The sequence below is a fragment of the Argentina silus genome (assembly GCF_951799395.1).
Source record: "Argentina silus genome assembly, chromosome: X".
Taxonomy (NCBI): Eukaryota; Metazoa; Chordata; class Actinopteri; order Argentiniformes; family Argentinidae; genus Argentina; species Argentina silus.
The window spans coordinates 20,578,667-20,598,059 of record NC_139653.1 but is presented as its reverse complement, the minus strand read 5'-3'; the positions used below and the strand labels follow the sequence as shown (position 1 = coordinate 20,598,059).

The 19,393-nt window shown below is 42.1% G+C and overlaps 1 protein-coding gene across 1 annotated transcript in view; it reads left to right on the top strand.

Moving 5' to 3' along the window:
- Positions 1-11,824, top strand: part of disc1 (DISC1 scaffold protein) — a gene marked incomplete at its 5' end in the record, with an annotated part of 37,568 nt that extends 25,744 nt beyond the window's left edge. Inside the window, 4 exons of the mRNA XM_083694626.1 lie at positions 1,526-1,769; positions 4,460-4,504; positions 8,203-8,321; positions 10,443-11,824. Of these exons, the coding sequence (XP_083550752.1) occupies positions 1,526-1,769; positions 4,460-4,504; positions 8,203-8,321; positions 10,443-10,677 (643 nt within the window). The 3' untranslated portion in view covers positions 10,678-11,824. The remainder of the gene's footprint in view (positions 1-1,525; positions 1,770-4,459; positions 4,505-8,202; positions 8,322-10,442) is intronic.
- Between the last annotated feature and the right edge of the window lie 7,569 nt (positions 11,825-19,393).

The window sequence follows — 19,393 nt, the reverse complement described above, 5'->3', positions numbered from 1 at the left end:
GTTCTGAAGCATCGCTGAGCTTCTTGTTTTGAGAACATAATCAGTCATCCGCAGACGCTGGAATTGGGCTCTTCCTTTGGCCGAGTCTGGGCCTGCATCTGTGAGGTCAGAGGGCTAGAGTGAGGGAGAGTGGAGGATGAATAATAGCAATTCAGAGAGTAAACAAACCACAACAGCTTCTCCGGTGGGCCTTGTCCTCAGTGGGCCTTGTCCCGTTCCTTTTCTTAGAATATAAAAGAAGTGCAATCTTTGAAGGGTAGGCTGGGTATTCAAAGGATATGTCCATTCCTCACAAGAGAAGCAGCGCAACTCCTGGTCCGGCACACTCCGGTTTAGACTCCCGCAACTCACTTCTGACCGTGCTACCCGGCTCAGCCATCAGACCTTTTCAGCTCATCCAGAATGCTGCAGGCTGTTGGATGTTCAGTCTCCCCAAATTCCCCCATGTCACCCCCCTCCTCTGCACCCTTCACTGGCTCCCAGTAGCAGCATCAGATTCAAGACCTTGGTGCTTGTCTACAGGGTGGTAAAGGGAACAGCCCCTCCCAATCTGCAAAAGATGGTCAGTCCCCAAACCCCTGCCTGATCACTCCGTTCTTCCACCTCTGCTGGCCGCTTGGCACCGCCATCTCAACGAGGACGTAGTGAGCATCCCTCCACTGACAAGTCGTCAGAGTCACTATTCACTACTAGTCAGACCCTTCTCTTTAGTCTACACCTGGGCTCCTCCTTCTCAGACCTCTAACACCCTTGACATTGTACAGTACCTGAACTTATTTATTTATTTATTTTTAATCTAACAACTTGTTGTCCCTTTCTCTAGCACTGTGACTGCCAATAGCACTTGTTCTTATCTAAAGTTTTACTTATGATGACTGATGTATACTTTATTCATTTGAGACAAATTATTATTATTATTATTTTGGGATAAAAGTGTCTGCTAAATGACTTAAATGTAAAAAAAAAATGTAAAGACTCCTTTCTTTTGTGTAGATTATGGAACTTTATACAACGGGTGGTTTGGATTGTTTTGCATTGTTAGAGCCTATGCAGTTTATGATGTATTAGACAACATTAAAAAGTGCCATCGTTTACATCATTACCTAGCAACGCACACTACTACTACATGAAAATGTAGTTAGTTAGTTGTCTAGCTAGCTATCAAACCAGCTACATGAGCTGTACAAATGATGTAAAAAAAACAAAAAAACAAAAAACTTTTAATCCAGCTCATAGCCAGCCAGCTACTGTAGCTACCTTTTGACCACGTCACAGCCATGATAAAAATGTCATAACACATGGCCTCTCATGTGTTATTGCTTAAATAACTTTTACTGTACATGTCTTCTTTTGTTCCTTTTTCTTTTTGTGAAGTGATCAGATAAGATGCCTCTTTGTAGCTACTCTATGGTGGCCAAAAACCACAACATTGTGTATGACGGCATCTTTCGCCACCCCATCACTACAGCTGGAGTGTGTTGATGTGTGTCGCTCTCTCTCTCTCTGTCTCTCTCTCTCTCTGTAGCTGTGGCTGCCCGGCACTGGAGCGGGTTTGGGAGGCAGACCTGGAGGCCTGTCACCTCCTCCTGCGTGGCCTCCAGCTACGCACCCCCAGCTGTAGTGGGCCAGACGTTGAAGACCTCTCCACCACAGTGGTACATCCCCATGCCCAGCAATGCACCAAAGAGGAGGCAGACTGTGCTATGCTCACAGCTCTAGGGGGACGATGGTGCCCTGAGGCAAACCTGCAGAACTCAGAATTTGCCAAGGTAAGGCAGCAAGAGGTTTTGAATTACACTTTAACAACACAGAGTGTTTTATTTAGGAAATGCTCAGGCATGCATACTGGAATATGTTGGACAGATTGGATGTTTGCTGCCTGCCGGTGAAACAATACAATTGCAAAGAAGGGGCTTTGCCACATTTGTAATGCTGTTGTTGATGTTGTTGTTGTTGTTGCTAAATCCATAGAGGCATTTTATTTATTCATACATATATATTTAAAAAATGTACATCCCATATCTAACCAGGAAGTTCAAATAAGGAGAGCTTGTGAACAGGGATAATTGTTTTCTTAACATAATGAAAACCTGATCTTAAAGAGCCATGCAACGCATCAGTCAGTCCCATAAGCACACTATCATCTCCAGTCCACAGTAGTGGAGTCAGCAGCAGAATGTACTGGTGATGATTGGCTGATTGATGATGATTGACTGGTACTGATCTGTTAAAGATGAACTAATGATTTTCCTGTTGAAAACGGTGTATGTGGCGTTGGTAGTGGTCATACGCATCAATTCTAGCTGAAAAATCAGAGTGTGATTGGTGGTGAATTGTGACATCCCAATTTACCCTGAGCAATTTTGAAGGTTGGGCTTTGGCTGGTACATCAAACCACACCTCCAAGAAACAAATCTCATTCTCAGTTGCATTTTTTGAAAAGGAGGAGGAGGAAAATTCAAGGTGAAATCAGCCAGTGCAGCTAGACATACCCTGTCTCTGTTTGCCTGGAGCTCTTCCAGTACTGGAGAGATAGAGAGAAAGGGAAATGTATCTCAGAGCCGGAGATCCCACTCTCTGTAAAGCATTCAGTATGATGATGTGTATGCGCACGCACGTGTGTGTGAGTGTGTGTGTGTGTGTGTGTGTGTGTGTGTGTGTTTGTGTGTGTGTGTGTCCGTGCATACATGTGTGTGCGTGCTCTAGGCATGTCTCTCCCATAGTCACCCAGGGTCCACATCCTCAGGGTCTGACCCCGGTCCAGTCTTTCCTCCATACAGATACTCCTCCACCCATGGGGAGAGTCTGACAGGCCTGCCAGAAATGGGAAACAAGCCAAGACTTCTTACATTGAAAGCCTGAAGTGTTAGTGTGCTTGCCAAATATGTTTTTGTGGGATTGTATTTTGTTTTTGGCCATGTTGAGCGAGGATAGAATTTGGTTTGTATACTAATGGCTGCAAGGAGGGAGCAAAATTTTGCAATTTTGCATCAACATCTACACCCCCTAGTTTCCTGTAGTCCCATTTAGATCTACATCATGATTTTGTTCAAAAGTGGCCATGATTAGGTTGTCTTCATGATTCGCTGTGATATTCAAGAGCCTTATTAGTTTTACAGAATGTTGGTGAGGATGGAATGACTGTCCTAGGGGAAGAATGTTCCGACTCATATCCTCCAAAGGCCAGGTGCCTCACTGGGCTATGGGAAGCCAGAAACATTGTCATTCGAATCCCCCTCTATCACCTTCTCTTCCACTTCTCCCAATAACTATTCTTGTGCTGGTCTGTGCCATGCTTCCCAAGTTACTATTTAGACAAACCTTCACTACTAACCTGTTGCTTTTGCCTGCTCTGCTCTATGATCTGCATGAATCTGTCTTCTTTTTCTGTCTCTCTGCTTTTCCTTTTTTTCGTGAAGCCTGGCCTCTCCTCCTAACCCGTCCCTAGGCTAATGAAGGTGAGACAGAGCCACCTCTCTCTCCTGTCTGATCTCAGTGCACCACATCTCCACTCAAATGTTCTTAACTAGGCAAACATTTAGATACTCTAGTATGCGTTAAGAGACCAGAGCAGGGATGTGAAATTACTTTCTCCTATTTTTCCTTGTGGATAAGATGGAATTTTACAAAGTAGAAGCAAATCGGTTATTGTCAGACCTCAAACATAACAACCCACAACTGAACTTGGCACTGCCTGCTTGATCTTACTATTGTATGAGATTGAAATTCCCTGTCACTGCTTACAGGAAAGATCATTAAAGGGGAACAACTGCAAATGTGGGAAATGTGCCTTAACAGGAATATGGGAATGTGCCTTCACCTGCTACCCAATATTATGTCATAAAATGCATATATGCCATATCTCAGAATCAATTTGGCTTCCCGATCATGGTCTGTTCGCTGTGACAGAACGTTATTTTTTTTCAGGGATTTTGCTGTATTCTACAAAGTTCTATTCTAACGCTGCCGTGAGTGAGGGGCGGTGTAACCCTGTGACGTTGGTCTTGTTTTCGCCCTAGCTCTGCTCTCCCTGAGTGAGAGAGGTGTGCACGTTGACAGACAGTCCACTGAGTCAGAGGGGTTAAGGCACAGACACATTTCCTACATTTGCGGTTGTTCCCCTTTAATGACTGCATTCTTTTTAATCAAGAATTAATTAGAAATGTGATAATTATGCTGTTGTTTTTTTTAGAATCATTTTTGTGCTTCCCTTAAACAATAATATGTTAGGCTCTATAAGGTAATTACTTCCTAGTTTAGCATAGAATGCCCAACACATTTTGAATGCAAACTAAGGAACATACAGCTGAGCCAGTTAATTAATTTTCCTCTCGTCAATTTTGATGATAAATAAATGCCCTCCACTCATTATGATGATGTAGCATACATACAGTACACAGAATGCATAATTGCATTTTCAATAATTCATGGGGTTTACAAATGTTTTCTTTTGTTGCAGAAATTGGAGGAGTTTTTGTTCTGCATGGAGGATAATCAACCAGAGGTAGGCTTGGATTCACTGCTTCTATACTGAATGCTCAAAATGATGCTACTTGTGAAGTCTGGGAGTAGCAGTGTCAGACCAGCAGCCTGGGCTTGTTGGAACCCTGAGGCATATCCGACATGACCTCAGTTTGAATATGACCTCTAACACTTGATACTCTTATACTATCTGATCAATAGTTAGGCCCATCTACATGACATGCCCTTGGTGCAGTCATAGACTGCAGCGCCCAAAGCCTGCATGCGGAATGTCTCTTTATGGCAGAGAGTACATCTGTAATCCTGATTACTCAGACAGAGAACTCCCCCTGATGCAGACATACAGTAGCATCCCATATGGTTTTGTTTGCCAAACACCTGGGGCCAAGTAGCTTTGTGTGATGTTAGAGCCTGATAGAATAAATAAGTAGTGCAACTTGTGTGTCCTGGATACAAGTATAATGCACTATCCAGTCAGGCGTTGGTAGATGATTGTTACTGTGCTATGATATTGTGTTGTGTTGTTTTCCCAGTTGTTATTATTGTCATTATTGTGGATGGAGTGTGGATTGTTGTAGTGTGTGTGGAAGGACATGCTGGATCTCCTTTCTCACCCCTCTCTCCTCTCCATAATGACTTCCAGTTACTGTAGCTGCTGCTGCCTGCCTGCCGTGCTGCCACATAAGAGATCCATTTGTGTGTGTTTCTTTTCTTGCTCCTGTTCTGTCCTCCTGTGTCTAATCCCACCTGAATGTCTTTCCCATTCCTCTTCCTCCTGTCATGCTGGTATGTAAGTGATGGTGGTGGCAGAGAGGAGGGGGGAGACATCATCAATTCCATAGATTCTGTGCCTTCAATGCTCCTATTCCTAGAACCTGTGGGTACAACTGAGCTGTAGGTTTGGGTGTACATTTGATCAACAATAATTTATTGTTACATGCATGGTTTAATACATATACACTACAGTGACATTTAGTTAATGAAAAAGTAGTTAATGAACAGGTCTTTGACCTGTCCTATTCTATTTTTGGCTAATACTGACATAATAATTCTACTAATAGAGACCCACAGCACTAGGGTTCACTCAGGTTCCTCGTTGTTGTAAGTTTGTTTGAGGTGTTTCATTAGCCTATGAAAAGGTGTTACATTCTAGTGTAGGTACCAGAATAGACATTAGATGTGACTATTCAGGCCTGATTCAGACTGTTCTGAGCCGCAGGTAGGGGATATTTTCTACCTGCAGCCTTGAGCCAGGCTTGGCTGCCTCTGTGCCGTCTGACAGGGTGGGAAAAGCGATGAATCACTGTATGGATGATGGAACTGGGGCATGACGTCCGCAACAGGGCTTGGCTTGCTCTAATTTTGCATCCCCCACTGCCCTATCTACCCTCTAACCATCCCCTACTGCCCTATCTACCCTCTAACCATCCCCTACTGCTTGCCTACACTCTAACCATTCCTTACTGTCCTGCCTACCCTCTAACCATCCCCTACTGCTTGCCTACACTGTAACCATTCCTTACTATCCTACCTACTAGGGATGGGCATTCGACTAAATTGTCTTAGTCGATCGTCGGGAGAATTAACGATCGATTTTCGATTCATCATTAATATTTTTATATTAAAATTCACTATTTATAGGCTATATTCAAAATGCAATGAAAATACAAAAACACAGCGTGTTTTCCTCATTGAGATCTTTATTACAAGATGAACAACTCTTGTGGCAGTTAAACCGGATCCGTTCAATTGAAGATGCGCGCTGCTGTGCTCTAGCAGCGGAGCCTGCAGCTAAGCCGGTGCTTATAAACACAACTGACCCTCGTTTTTTCCCCAAAATAATAATAATATTAAAAAAAAAAAACAATCATGTTAAACAATAACTTAACCAAAAATATATAATACTTAGGTCGAACAGGTTTTGCCAAATGTAACTCAAAACTATCAAAAAAGGCACCAAGTCGAGAAAGAGGGAGATTAGCCTACCCAACAATGAATTAGGCTTATTAACAAAGCTTCATAAAAAATAACCAGTAACTCACATACAACTTCAGCACCAGTCTACTGATTTTTGTTGAGAAAGATGAGCATGTTAACATGCTCTGGGGTCAGACGCGACCGCAGCCTGGTGACCGTCAGTCCAGCCGCCGAAAACACCCGCTCTGAGGAGACCGACATTTTCTGTGTTGAGGTAAGAAAGCCCAGGTGCCTGTGACGAGGGTCCAGCATTGATGAGATCATGGGGGCGGATGACACAAACTCATCAGACTGAACCTGTAAATATATGATGGGGGAATCAATAAGAAAAAAAATCTAAATCTAAATAGGCAACACAACGCAGATAAGAGGCAAGTAGGCTATGCATGTAATTTGGCCTACTCCAATTGGCTATTTATTATGGAAATCATTTAAACTAAAATAAAAAAGTTTAGCTTACCTTCATTCGCTTGATGAGGGAAGACCGCACTTTTGCTTTGAATTCGATGAGTCTGGCCCCGTCTTCTTCACTGCGCATGAGGTTAATTCTTTTAACAGCTCTTGCTTCCGTTCTTCGTAGTGAGTTTCTATCAGTCTGGTAATAGTACGTCGTGATGGAATGTGATATGCTGGTTCCAATAAATTTATCAGTTTTCGAAAACCTTCTCCCTCAACAATACTTAAGGGCAGCATATCCATCTCAATGAACTTGCAGATCCCTTGGGTAATTTTCTCTGCTCGTTGTGCATCGCAGCTCCTCCGTGCTAACACCGAGTTGATGCTAGGTTGAGACTGAGAGGAGGATGCACCGCCACTAACCAGGGTCGGATGCGCGTTGTTCAAGTGGTACATCATTTGAGTCGTGGCCGAGTTATACTTATACACAGCTTCGCAGTGTTTGCAGTTAACTAAGTCATTTAAAAAAAAAAAAAAATGGTCCCACACCACACTTCGCCGTGACCTCTTCATGATTACTTTTGAAATACACGGAAACTCGCAGGTAACTGAGTAGGCCTGTGGCGTTTTTTTCAAATATTGCCCCCGTGTGGTAAAATTAAGCAATAAGCCCCAAGAGGCCGCGGGTTTCGCTGATTTTACAACAGGTAAGGGGAGTTGTTTGGCACGACGCGAAGCCTAGTTTCATCGACTAAAAAAATAATGTCATCGACGAAATTCTAATGATCAATTAATCGATCATCGATTAATCATGCCCATCCCTACTACCTACACTCTAACCATCCCCTACTGCTTGCCTACACTCTAACCATCCCTTACTGTCCTGCCTACCCTTTAATCATACTACTGCCCTGTCTACTCTGTAACCATCCCCTACTGCCCTGTCTACTCTGTAACCATCCCCTACTGCCCTGTCTACTCTGTAACTATGCCCCGTTGCCCTCTCCACCCTTTAACCTCCCCTTCTGCCCCCTCCACCCTCTCTGCCCTCTACACTCTCCACCTACCTACCCAGTCTACCTCCAAACCACCCTTTCCAAACCACCCGCCATCTACCTACAGTTTCATCCCATATCGTCACATGCAAACACGATCTTTAACAGTTCATGACGGTTGTTGGTAGACCTACATAATGGAAGGTTTCATGCATTAAAGGGCATCTTCATCCAATGCTATCATTGCCCCTGTAAAGTTAACTGATGGTGTTAATACTGAATGTTATCCTCCTTCCTCTCTTCTCTTTTGTCCTTCAACTCCCTTCTCTCCTCACATCTCCTCTCCTCTCAGGATGGGTCCAGCGAAGCTGTAGACCTCTTAGAGCAGTGTGAGCTGATTAGTGACAGACTAATGACCTTGGAGGACGACCTGCAGATTGCCATACTGAACCGAGACCAGGCCCGCACCCATATCCTTTCACTGCAGTGTGCATGTGCGTGTGTGTGTGTGTGTGGGTGTGGGTGTGGGTGGGTGTGGGTGGGTATGGGTGGGTGGGTGGGTATCGATTGGGTGGGTGTGGGTTTGTATTCTTACTCTCACATATAAGTACACTCAAAATGTTTTGAGTAGGAATGTTACATGCCTGCTTTTTTACCTTTAGAAAAGACCCAGGAGCCTCAGCTTGTCTAATGTGACATTAAACATTTAGGGAAGGAATTAAAGATAAAACTGACAGATGTTCAGACATTTTTCCGACACAACTCAATATATATTTTTTGGGTGGACTGAAAAATGAAAGTGGGTAAAAAGCCCATGCAAAGTTATTAGCGAGCTTTGCATGTGGGCTGCCAGTCACCATGAGCTGAGATTAAGGCAGAGAGACAGGGCCAGCGCTGTGGCAGATAGTGGAATGTCACTGCAATGACTCCGCTCCTGTCACATCTTAATGTCCACACTCCCTCCCTCCCTCCCTCCCTCCCTCCTTCCTTCGCCTGCTCTACGTGAATCTGGGGGAAATTAGGGTGTCCAGTATAATGATTCAAATGAAACTGTTGAAACTGATTACAGGTCACAGTACTGTACATCATTTTCATGTCAATTAGTTGGCTGATTGAAAAAAGATTATTCTGTTTTTCTCTAACTCTATACCCTTTACAGTTTAGGAAGCGAAAAAGATAATATTCAAACATGGGGCTAGAGAAATATGGTAGACAGAGTACTCTCTTTCTCTGTCAGGACTTATTTCCTGCACATGGACTGACAAGACAATTTTCACAATCTGTCCCAAATGATAAAGAAGATTATTTGGTTTTAGACTAATCCTCAGATTCTTTCTACTGTATATGGTGTTTTATACCCCCTGTCTGTTTAGAGGCCCAACATTGCTTTAACATCTGATTAGTGATTCCTGCCCCCTGCTGTGCCAAGAGACTGTCAGAGAGCAGAACTGGCCCTTCTGGTGGCTCTATGATATTATATATGCCCAAAGGAGCCTGTGTAGCAGACACAGCTCATCCCACTCCGCTAGTCAATTTGGTTCTAAGGGCAGAAAGAATCTGCTTTGTTTCTAAAGAGTCAGTGGGCAGAGTTTAACAGGTGCACAACTTTTGAAAGCATGGCAGAGGTTTGAACTGAGAATCATGTAAATAAAAAGAGTTAAGTTGAACAGACGTTACGTCAGCCTGCTCTTATTTGCACTGTCAGTCTGACTCGTTTGTGGTCTTGAAGTGGATGTGTGTCTGTAATATGTGGACATACACGACACGGTCATGGTTTTTGCAGAGTGTGCAGATGCTTAGAAAAAACACTTTGTGTGACTAAAAGGTTGTTGTCTGGAATGCAGTGGTTGCCATGGAGACAAGACGGCTAATACACTCTCAAAGGTTTTAATCAAAACCAAGCTCTCTGATAATGTACTGGATGGGTAAATGGGGGTCCAGAGACAGACAGAAAAAAGAGAGACAGACAAACAGATAGATACTGTAGACAGATATGGTAGATTTTGGTGGAAGTCCTGAACCTGCAACTGAACATCACTACATTTGGCCGATGCAGCCTTTGGAAGTCTCTCTGATCCCTCTGCATTATTCATGAAACGCTCTTTAATGGCTGGTTAATTATGAATGAGGACAATCTGTGTCCATTTGGAGAGCAAAACGAGCCATCAGGCCCCATCTGCCATGAAAGGCATCCCTTTGATTTGCCACTTAAGCTGGACACTCACACGATTAATTTGGGTCTCTAAGCAGGTTAAACAGTCCCCCATTGATGAGAGTCTCTATCCCTTTCATTGGAGGCCTATGAATTATTTAGCTGGCCAGTCTGTTTGGTTGTGTCCTTTCACTGCAGTCCAGCTTCAGAGATGAAATTAGTTCATGAATTGTGAATTGAATGAGGTTAAATTGAGTATGACTTAATGATCTCAACCAGTAATCAGAGTTTGGTGGCCAAGTGGAGGGAGATTGATGATTTTTAAGTGTATGTGTGGGTATGTCTGATTCACAGTATCTTTCTGTGTGATTGTGTGTGTTTGTGGGTAGCACAATCATGGAAATATTTTGAACGTGATATTCCTAAACTCCTTCTGCACAATCCCTTGAGAAGGAGGTCCGGGAGGTAAAGGCCACTCTGCAAACCATGCTGATGCAGCTCAAGGAAGAAGAGGAGGAGGAGGAGGAGGAGGAGGAAGGAGAGAAACAGGAACAGGAAGAAGAAGAGGAAGATGATAACCTCATGGAGGAGGAGATTGAGGAAGAGGAGGATGAGGAAAAGGGGGAGGAGGTGGAAGAGGAAGACCAGTACTTCAGTGACAGCTGGGAGATTTGACCTGTGGGTCTAGTGTGTTTTATGGGTACTCACTCACAGACAGGCTCTCTCTCATGACTGACCCCCAGCCACGCTCAGTCTGAGAGGTTGACCTCAGCTCTGCAGCAGGACTGACCCCATATCCATGTACTGTAGATCCCCTGTACCGTCAGCCTCTGGGGTGTTGCTGTAAAATTAAACATTGAGAATCATAAGAATCTGAAGCCTTAGTGATATGTTGTCTCAACTGATACACAATTTTCTATGTCCAGATTTAATGGGTAGAAAATGCATGAAGATTTTTCATACAGTTTCAAGACACTTTAATGGAAATCATGTAAATTCAAAATATTAGCTTTGGTTAAATTAAACAAATGTGCCTTAGGCAGCTAAGCAAAAATATAAATGTTTATTTGTTCTCACTGCTACGAAATAATGTTTTCTTCACAATGTCTTATACAGTATGAAACAAAACGCAGTGAAAGCACATTTCAGGGCAATACCGTTGATGAATCTCACCAAAAGACCATTGCTCCGTAAAGAGGAGGACCAAATGGACAATACAAATGCTTTTCATTACGATTAGACTTAAATCTGTTATGTTTTAGTCTATGATATTACATCTGTATGGTTCCACTGAGGTGTAAACTAACTTGAAACCTTTATCATTTGTGCGTCCTGTGTCTTTAATTAAGGAACTGGGAATGGTGGTGAGGCCGCTTGTCTGCCCACCCATCTCAATGCACTGTTCCATGGAGAAAATGTTGGGAGAGATAATATGCCGTATTGTGTTTAAACAGTCATGCCTTTAGTTAGTGTCACAAGCATTGAAAATATCAAAGAAGTTCTTTGTCACTGCTGTTTGTTCTCTTTTGTCTTAAAAAAGCACTTTGTTTATTTTTTTCTTTGTTGCTTCTTGTAATGAAGGATTGTTCAAACTGAGAGGATTTCACCACTGAACAACATGCTCATTCCACTGGGTACCACTTGACTGTTCTCTTGCTAAAACCAGACTGTCCTCCAGTTATGCTCCTATTAATCATTGTTTTTACAAGCCCTTTTGACTGTACGGCTTGATACCACTCTTTTTTATTTCATATTTATTCATTGTAATGACTCACTAAATACAGCATACCATTCAACTCAATGTGGTGGTGGCCTTACTGTATTCACGTATCCTGTGGTGTTTTCCTTCTATCTTTTATGTGAAGACATGCTGTACAGCCAAATGAATGTGTTGATGTCTAAAAGGCCTCAATAAGGCAATAAAGGCCAACTAGTGAGGTCTACAGGGGATACATGGTCCTCTATTGTTCTCACACCTCTGCCTTTCTTGGCAGTGTCAGCATGGTCAATGGTATAGCCTCATCTGAACAATGGGCCTTTTTCACAGCCCTGCCAGGTTCCAAATAGACTGCCTGCCAGGCCCATGGACAGCACATCCATCAGCTTAAGACAGCTTACACAGAGAGCCTGGCAAAAGACATCAGCCTGCCTAACACTCCTTCCCATAATTGAATCTGTGTTTGCACCATACTGCTTCCCACATGGCTGCTTTGTTCTAGAAATGGCAGTGGAAAAAGTCCAGATGGTTATACAGGGGGCAAATACTAGGATGAATCACTACCTAGTGCAAGATGGGGCACACAATTGTTATCCCCAATCCTCTGCACCCCTCTGTACAAAATATATTACAGCTTCTGTTGATTTGTTAATTGAACTTACTGTATTGAGAGAGACACTGTATGTCAAATGCAGTAGCTTCGCCTGATGTGTAATTTCAATTGCACTGGTGCACATATCCATCAATGTTTTGTTAGGTAGACTGCCACTGACACTAAGCTAGCCTGAGTTGCACTGCTGCACACACCCATTCATGCTGTCTATTAAGTAGGCTGGGTGAACTACTATCATGCCTCCCGAGCTTTGCTCTGGCTGTGTTAGAAGTCTTTTTTTGCTCTAATGGTAAGGTTTCCTGCAGTAGGAGATTTGGAAGGTGGGGATCTGTGTTAGTTTCTGCCTGCTTGATGCCTTTTGGAGTGTTCATGTATATTGTGTGACAAGGTACATGTACAAACCCTTTGAACCACACGACACACATAGATCATAATGTATGCCCTTCCTAGTATCCTCAGTGCCCTGTTTTACCCTATCTCACAAACATTACTAATGAATTCAAATGTCCTAATGTTCTATTCATGAATTCCACATCCTCAGAGTTTACCATTTGGAAACTGACACCTCCATAATTTCTAAGTGACTGGGTGTCAGTTCTGCTGACTGAGGCAGTATGGGTGTTTGTGTAACTGCTAAAAATACAATACAGGGTTGTAGACAGATCAATTGAATGCACCTGATGTGATCACTCCTGGTGCACATTCTCTCTACTTTGGCCATCCTTCCAAATGTCACCTAATCACAATTCATAATGCACTACACAAGCTCTATCTGAGGCTAAATGCAAGCAACTGTTGAATGCTGTCAACTGGGAAAATAATTAGGGAGGAAACTCTCTTGGAATTAATAAGCATTTCAAAATCATAGAGACTCTGACAAATTTGAATTGGAAAGAGGACACAGATGAACAATCGAGGAGGCGACGCAGAGAAAACAGGACATAGCTTGCTTCTTTCTTCCCTGTTCCGATCTTGACATTGGAAATCACACTTAATTATGCACACAATACCAGTGGGAGCAGAGCTGTCTCTCTTCTGAAACAGGCCTATTTTCTGCAATTTATCGCTGTATGAGAAATGACAGGCTTGGAAGGAGTGATGGAGGCACAACTCTGCTGAGGGGAGCAGAGTTGTACACTCTCTGTATGTAATTGTTTGTGATTGTTGAAGCTTTTACTGGTCTTTTAGGGATTCAGCTATTATCGAGTTGAACTTAACATAAGTAATTCATGATTTGGATAAAACGTCTGTAAAAATGTAAAACGTAAAAAAAAAAGTAAAATGTAAAAACCTTTGTATTACAGTTGGTATCAGGGAGCAAAGTGCTTTATTAAGCAGACATTGTCATAAAATAAATAAATAAAAGAACCACATTGGAATAACAGTGAAGGACTCAACCCTCAATCTGCCACGGGCTAACATGTCTGTGCTGCTATAGCTGCTGTATTAATGACATCTTCTGGCTAACATGTCTGTGCTGCTATAGCTGCTGTATTAATGACATCTTCTGGCTAACATGTCTGTGCTGCTATAGCTGCTGTATTAATGACATCTTCTGGCTAACATGTCTGTGCTGCTATAGCTGCTGTATTAATGACATCTTCTGGCTAACATGTCTGTGCTGCTATAGCTGCTGTATTAATGACATCTTCTGGCTAACATGTCTGTGCTGCTATAGCTGCTGTATTAATGACATCTTCTGGCTAACATGTCTGTGCTGCTATAGCTGCTGTATTAATGACATCTTCTGGCTAACATGTCTGTGCTGCTATAGCTGCTGTATTAATGACATCTTCTGGCTAATTGTACTGCAAGCTTTGTAGAGATAATATGACAACACAATCTGCTTCATACAAAGTATGAAAGACTCAAAGATCCGCACCAGAGTTTACAGTATAGTGCCACTGCCTCTGTGATACACAGCTGAAGTAAGTAATCACTTCACCATGCTGTGTGACTATATCCACACTCTCTGTCTGTTTCTTCTACTTTATGTACTGTAATTCTCACAAGTTAGTATAACTATGCATGTAAATCTAACTACATCCATCTGTATGTAAAATAAGGCAGAATTGAAGTAATCTTGTTGCATAACATATTCCCCAGATATCCTGATCTGTTCAAAACTGTACATTACTTCAGATCCCTAATTATGCAGAGTATAAAGCAGCACAGATGAGCTCCATTCAGTGGAGGATAATCAAATCAAATAGAGGGCTTATGTTTTGAAAAGACTCAGATTTTACACAGTAGGAGGAAGTGGAGAGCCCCAAGGTGGTGCCTGTTCAATGTGTTCCTCAAAAACTATTTAGAGGAGTTTGGAAAGTTGCTGATTGGTTCTATTGGGATGTAACTCTTAGATTCAGACATGTATATGTCATGTTGCACATTCATCAGAATGATCTTGGATCCAGAGATATTGCTCTGTTATGATGTTGCTCTGGCTGGCCAATCAGCTAGCACATGTTCTCTGTACACCACAGGAGACCTAGAAAGTAAATACAGTACATTTGTGCATTAATCAGACATTCATATCGGAAATGAACCAGTGGGATATGACTGTCTTGAGTGATATCATGTTTTTTTTTACAGTAATACCATTCCTTCAATGAAGGAAGTCAAAACATAAGGATAATGCTAGTTTGCACTGTATATGTTTGTTGTGGTTGTTGTTGTTGTTTTGACTGGAAGGACATTGCCGAACAGGACTATTTGAGGAAGCAGACACACTGTACCTGTGACAGGAATTGGTCCTGACAGCAGGCCCCCACTCCACTGCGTTTGAGCCACACTGCCACAAGCATAAACTGAGCTCCCAGGATGCACACACTAGAAACTAAACAGGATGTGAGCTACTAAACCCAGGTGGATGACTTCCTACTCTGGATAAATGGTACTTCTTAACCGTACACGGTAACACTTTACATTAAGGTCCCCCTTGTAAAGGGTTTATAAATGGGGGATAAAAGGATAAAAAAGTTAAAATATGTGCTGTCAAAAAGCTACCATTGTGCTGTCAAAAAGCTACCAATGAGACAGACAAGTTTTTCAGCCTCAAACCAGTCATGACTGTTCAATAAATCAATACATCCAAATTGTAAATTGTTTTCAAGTTTCTTTCCAGTGAATTTCTTCTTTTATTGAATTTCTTTTATGTTACATGATTAGCAAAGGAGTTTAGAAGTGGAGTGTGCAGTATTTATTACACTTGTTTTCAAAATATTGAACAACAGTGAATTGATGAAGCATTAATAACTGGCTCCTGATTCTAAGAGATTTATTAACTAATTATAAACCATTTGCCCTGTACACAAGATGTTTAGGCTTTCTCATAGCGTCGTTCTTACTGCTAAATGCTTATAGTGTGCTTACTCTGCACATAGTCATTCAGATAGACCTTTAAGCCTATGTTTTTGTTTTCCACCTGGTTAGATGGATTTCATTAATCAACACAATCATTGAAAAATGTAATTGATAGCATAGTGCGAACCTCCTGTACTGTAATGTATGACTTTTGTTTTCTCTATGTCTTTCCTCAGTCAACAGACCTGATGTAATTGACTGAGGTAATACAGTGTCCTGTTACTCCTCCCAGTAAGAAGCCCTTAGAAGTACAATGAATGTTTGCTTCTGACGTCTCTCTATATAAAAATTGTTTTCACAAAGGCAATTGTTTTAAAGCTCAGCCTTATCTCTACCCAAAACAACATCAGATGAATAAGATCAATGACAAGTGGAACACTCCATAACAGAAGAGAAAATCTCTTTAGAAAGACAAAAGCATGACCATTAAAGAAATCTGTAGCAGCATGATTTGACAGTCACTAAGAGTAGGACAATATTGTGTCTTTACTTCCAAATCTCAGACCATGAACTCAAAGACCTATTTGGATTTTCTTGTGTAACATAATATATTCAATATTCTCTAAATCTAAATCTATTATCTTAATCTAAACTATGTCACACACACCCTGCATAGCAGACCCTGTCAATGTGTTGCTGTGATAAACAATAGGGTTAAACCTGGCCTGAGAACTGAATGTATAGGCTTTCGCTCAGTGTGCTAATACACTGTATTGTTGGATGCAGCAGACCCAAGTTTGGAACCAAGTGGGTCACACTGCACAGATCTAAATCAGGCGATTTGACAAGTGTAAACAGCAGTATCAACAACGGTGATTTGAGGAAAACATGAACGAGGAATTCATGTTTGTGAAAAACAGCACTTACCTCCCTTTTTCAGTTCCACTGAAATACACTAACTCAAAAGACACAACAGACACGGATTCACCTTGTAGCATCCCTAGGGGACAAGGCTGTCACCTGAGAGCTGAAATATCATGCTCGCCCTGCCATCTTTCCCACTTAGCCTTAAAAACAGACAGATCCCACACTAAGAGGAGACAGAATCGATGGAGCTGATAGATGATGCTGGCCCCTTTAGAGAGAGCCCAAGGTGTATGCTAGCTGTAATGAGAGGTCCTCAATGGGGAGATTTATACTGCAGGAGGCTGGGCACACGACACTCTTCCCCACCACTGAGCTGCCAGTTTGGGCTAATGAGATTTAGAATAGTCCCTGTCCTGGGGAGTGAGGGTGTGATTAGAGATACTGCCTCTCAGCATCATTAAGTTAGACAGCATCTGTCTGGGCTCCACTGCTTACAGGGCTTCAGTTGAAATTGACACAATGATGAGGCTAGGGCATGGTTGTTGGACATCTGTTTTTTAAGCGTGAACTGTGTCTTTTTCTAAGTATCTATTTTCTTTGTTTTCCAAATGGGGGTTTTGTTTTTTTGATGGCTTAGGTCTGATATGTGGGTAATCACACAAGATCTAAAGGTCTTTCATGATCACACCCATTATCTCTCAGCCTCATCTGCAGCACATGACACTCAATCAGGACATCTGACCTGGTGTTAATGTCAGTGCACAATTTGACCTTGTTTTTCCACTTGTACATTATTCACCTAAAAAATGCCATGATGTCATGATCATGCTGACTTGGCTTGATTATAAAAATGCAGTTCCCAGAGTGAATGAGCTATCCTTGTGTGGAAGGAAGCATTTAGTAAGATTGCTATTGGGAGAATGAGACAACCATGAACAAAAGTAAATGCATACATTCACTAATTGAACACATTGTCTACAGTAATATACACCTACACATTATACTGTGTCATAAACACATTGCCCATACAGTAAACTGACACATACACACACACACACACACACACACGCACACGCACACGCACACGCACACAGACACACACACACACACACACACACACACACACACACACACACACACACACACACACACACACACACACACACACACACACACAAAAGAAAATATCAGTGGTGAGCATACTACGAGATGGTCAACACCAGAGTCTAGTTGTGTTGACTCTTGCCAATCCTGATTCAATGAGGTGTTGCACCACTAATCTCTTTTGTGTTAAGTGTTAATGAATCCTACCCTTGCTGGGTGGAGAACATTAGGCACAGTAGGCCATCTCTCAAAGCATGTGAGTTCTCTCTCTCTGTCTCTACTGTCTATCTCTCCATCTGTCTGTCTGTCTGTCTGTCTGTCTGTCTGTCTGTCTGTCTGTCTGTCTGTCTGTCTGTCTCTGTCTGTCTGTCTGTCTGTCTGTCTGTCTGTCTGTCTCTCTCTCTCTCTCTCTCACCCCCTCTCTCACCCCCCCCACACTGTCACACAAACAATGCACTGACAGTGTAATTTATAATTATTTAAAATTATTCTAATTTATAGTGTACATGCCCCACAACCATTTCACAGCCTCTAGCCTCATTGCCATTTAGTCTCACACAGCCTACAAGATGTATTGTTCTGCTGCTCTTTTTTGTAAATTTCTTTGTTTGTTATTGCTATTTTGTTAATACTTTGCTATTTTGTAAATTTCTTGTCAATATTTGCTATTTGTTTTTTATGTCCATGCACCAACCTCACCAAGTCAATTTCCTGTATGTGCAAATATACTTGGCCAAATAAATTCTGATTCTGATTCTGATTCTCTCTCTCTCTCTCTCTCTCTCTCTCTCTCTCTCTCTCTCTCTCTCTCACTCTCTCTCTCTCAGTCTATCTCTCTGTCTGTGTCTCTCTCCCCCGTTTTGAATCAGACATCTTACAATTTTCAGAAATTGGCCTTATATGACTATCAATCCTAAATATGATTATCAGTCCTCATACACACATTAAATGAATGTGTCCACAATGATGTTGCAAGACCTCTAATGCATTCTATCCAGCTTTATTGGAAAAAATTAAACCACTCTAAGTGGCACATAGCCGCAGAGGCTAGACAGCAGCCAGAGGACATCAGAGCCTTTTGGGACTTTGGAGAGAGGAGAGAGAGAGAGAGACGGGAGTGACAGATGGTAATGTTGGTGTCCCTGCAGGCGAGGAATTAAAAGGCGAGATGTGCTCATCTGAAAGATGCAGGCTCCAACACTAGTCTCTGAACAGATACCTGCTGCTGGGAACATTCAGTGCCCTTTCCCTTATAGCCTAAAGTATATATCGCCATCCTCTTAGCTCCTTTGAGCGGACAACAGGAGGAAGTTCTATCATTACTCAGTCAGTTCTATATGATTGTTTTTTTTCTCACATGTATGTTCTGAGATAAACCTACAGTATGTTGCGACAGATACAGTATCAGCAATGCAGCTGGCTTTGAAGAGACAAGCCCTTTGAACCTAAGGAATGGAGATGAGTCTAAATATCATCATTAATTATCACTTCATTACCATCTTGCAGTATAGACTATGGACATCATCTCCACCAGGAAAAATCCTTTCAAATCCAAGGCAAAGCAACATCATGTCTGCACTAATTTATTGGAATGGTACGTAGGGTCACAGATTATGATCACTGTAATATGCACAGTGCATACAGGAATCCTATTTTGCAATCCATAATCTGTTAACCCTGGTTTAAGATCAATGTCACCTATATCTTGTGTGATTATACTACGGTTGTATGTCACTCTGATTATGATCAGATTCATCTTGTGATTTATCCTGATGCCCTACAAACCA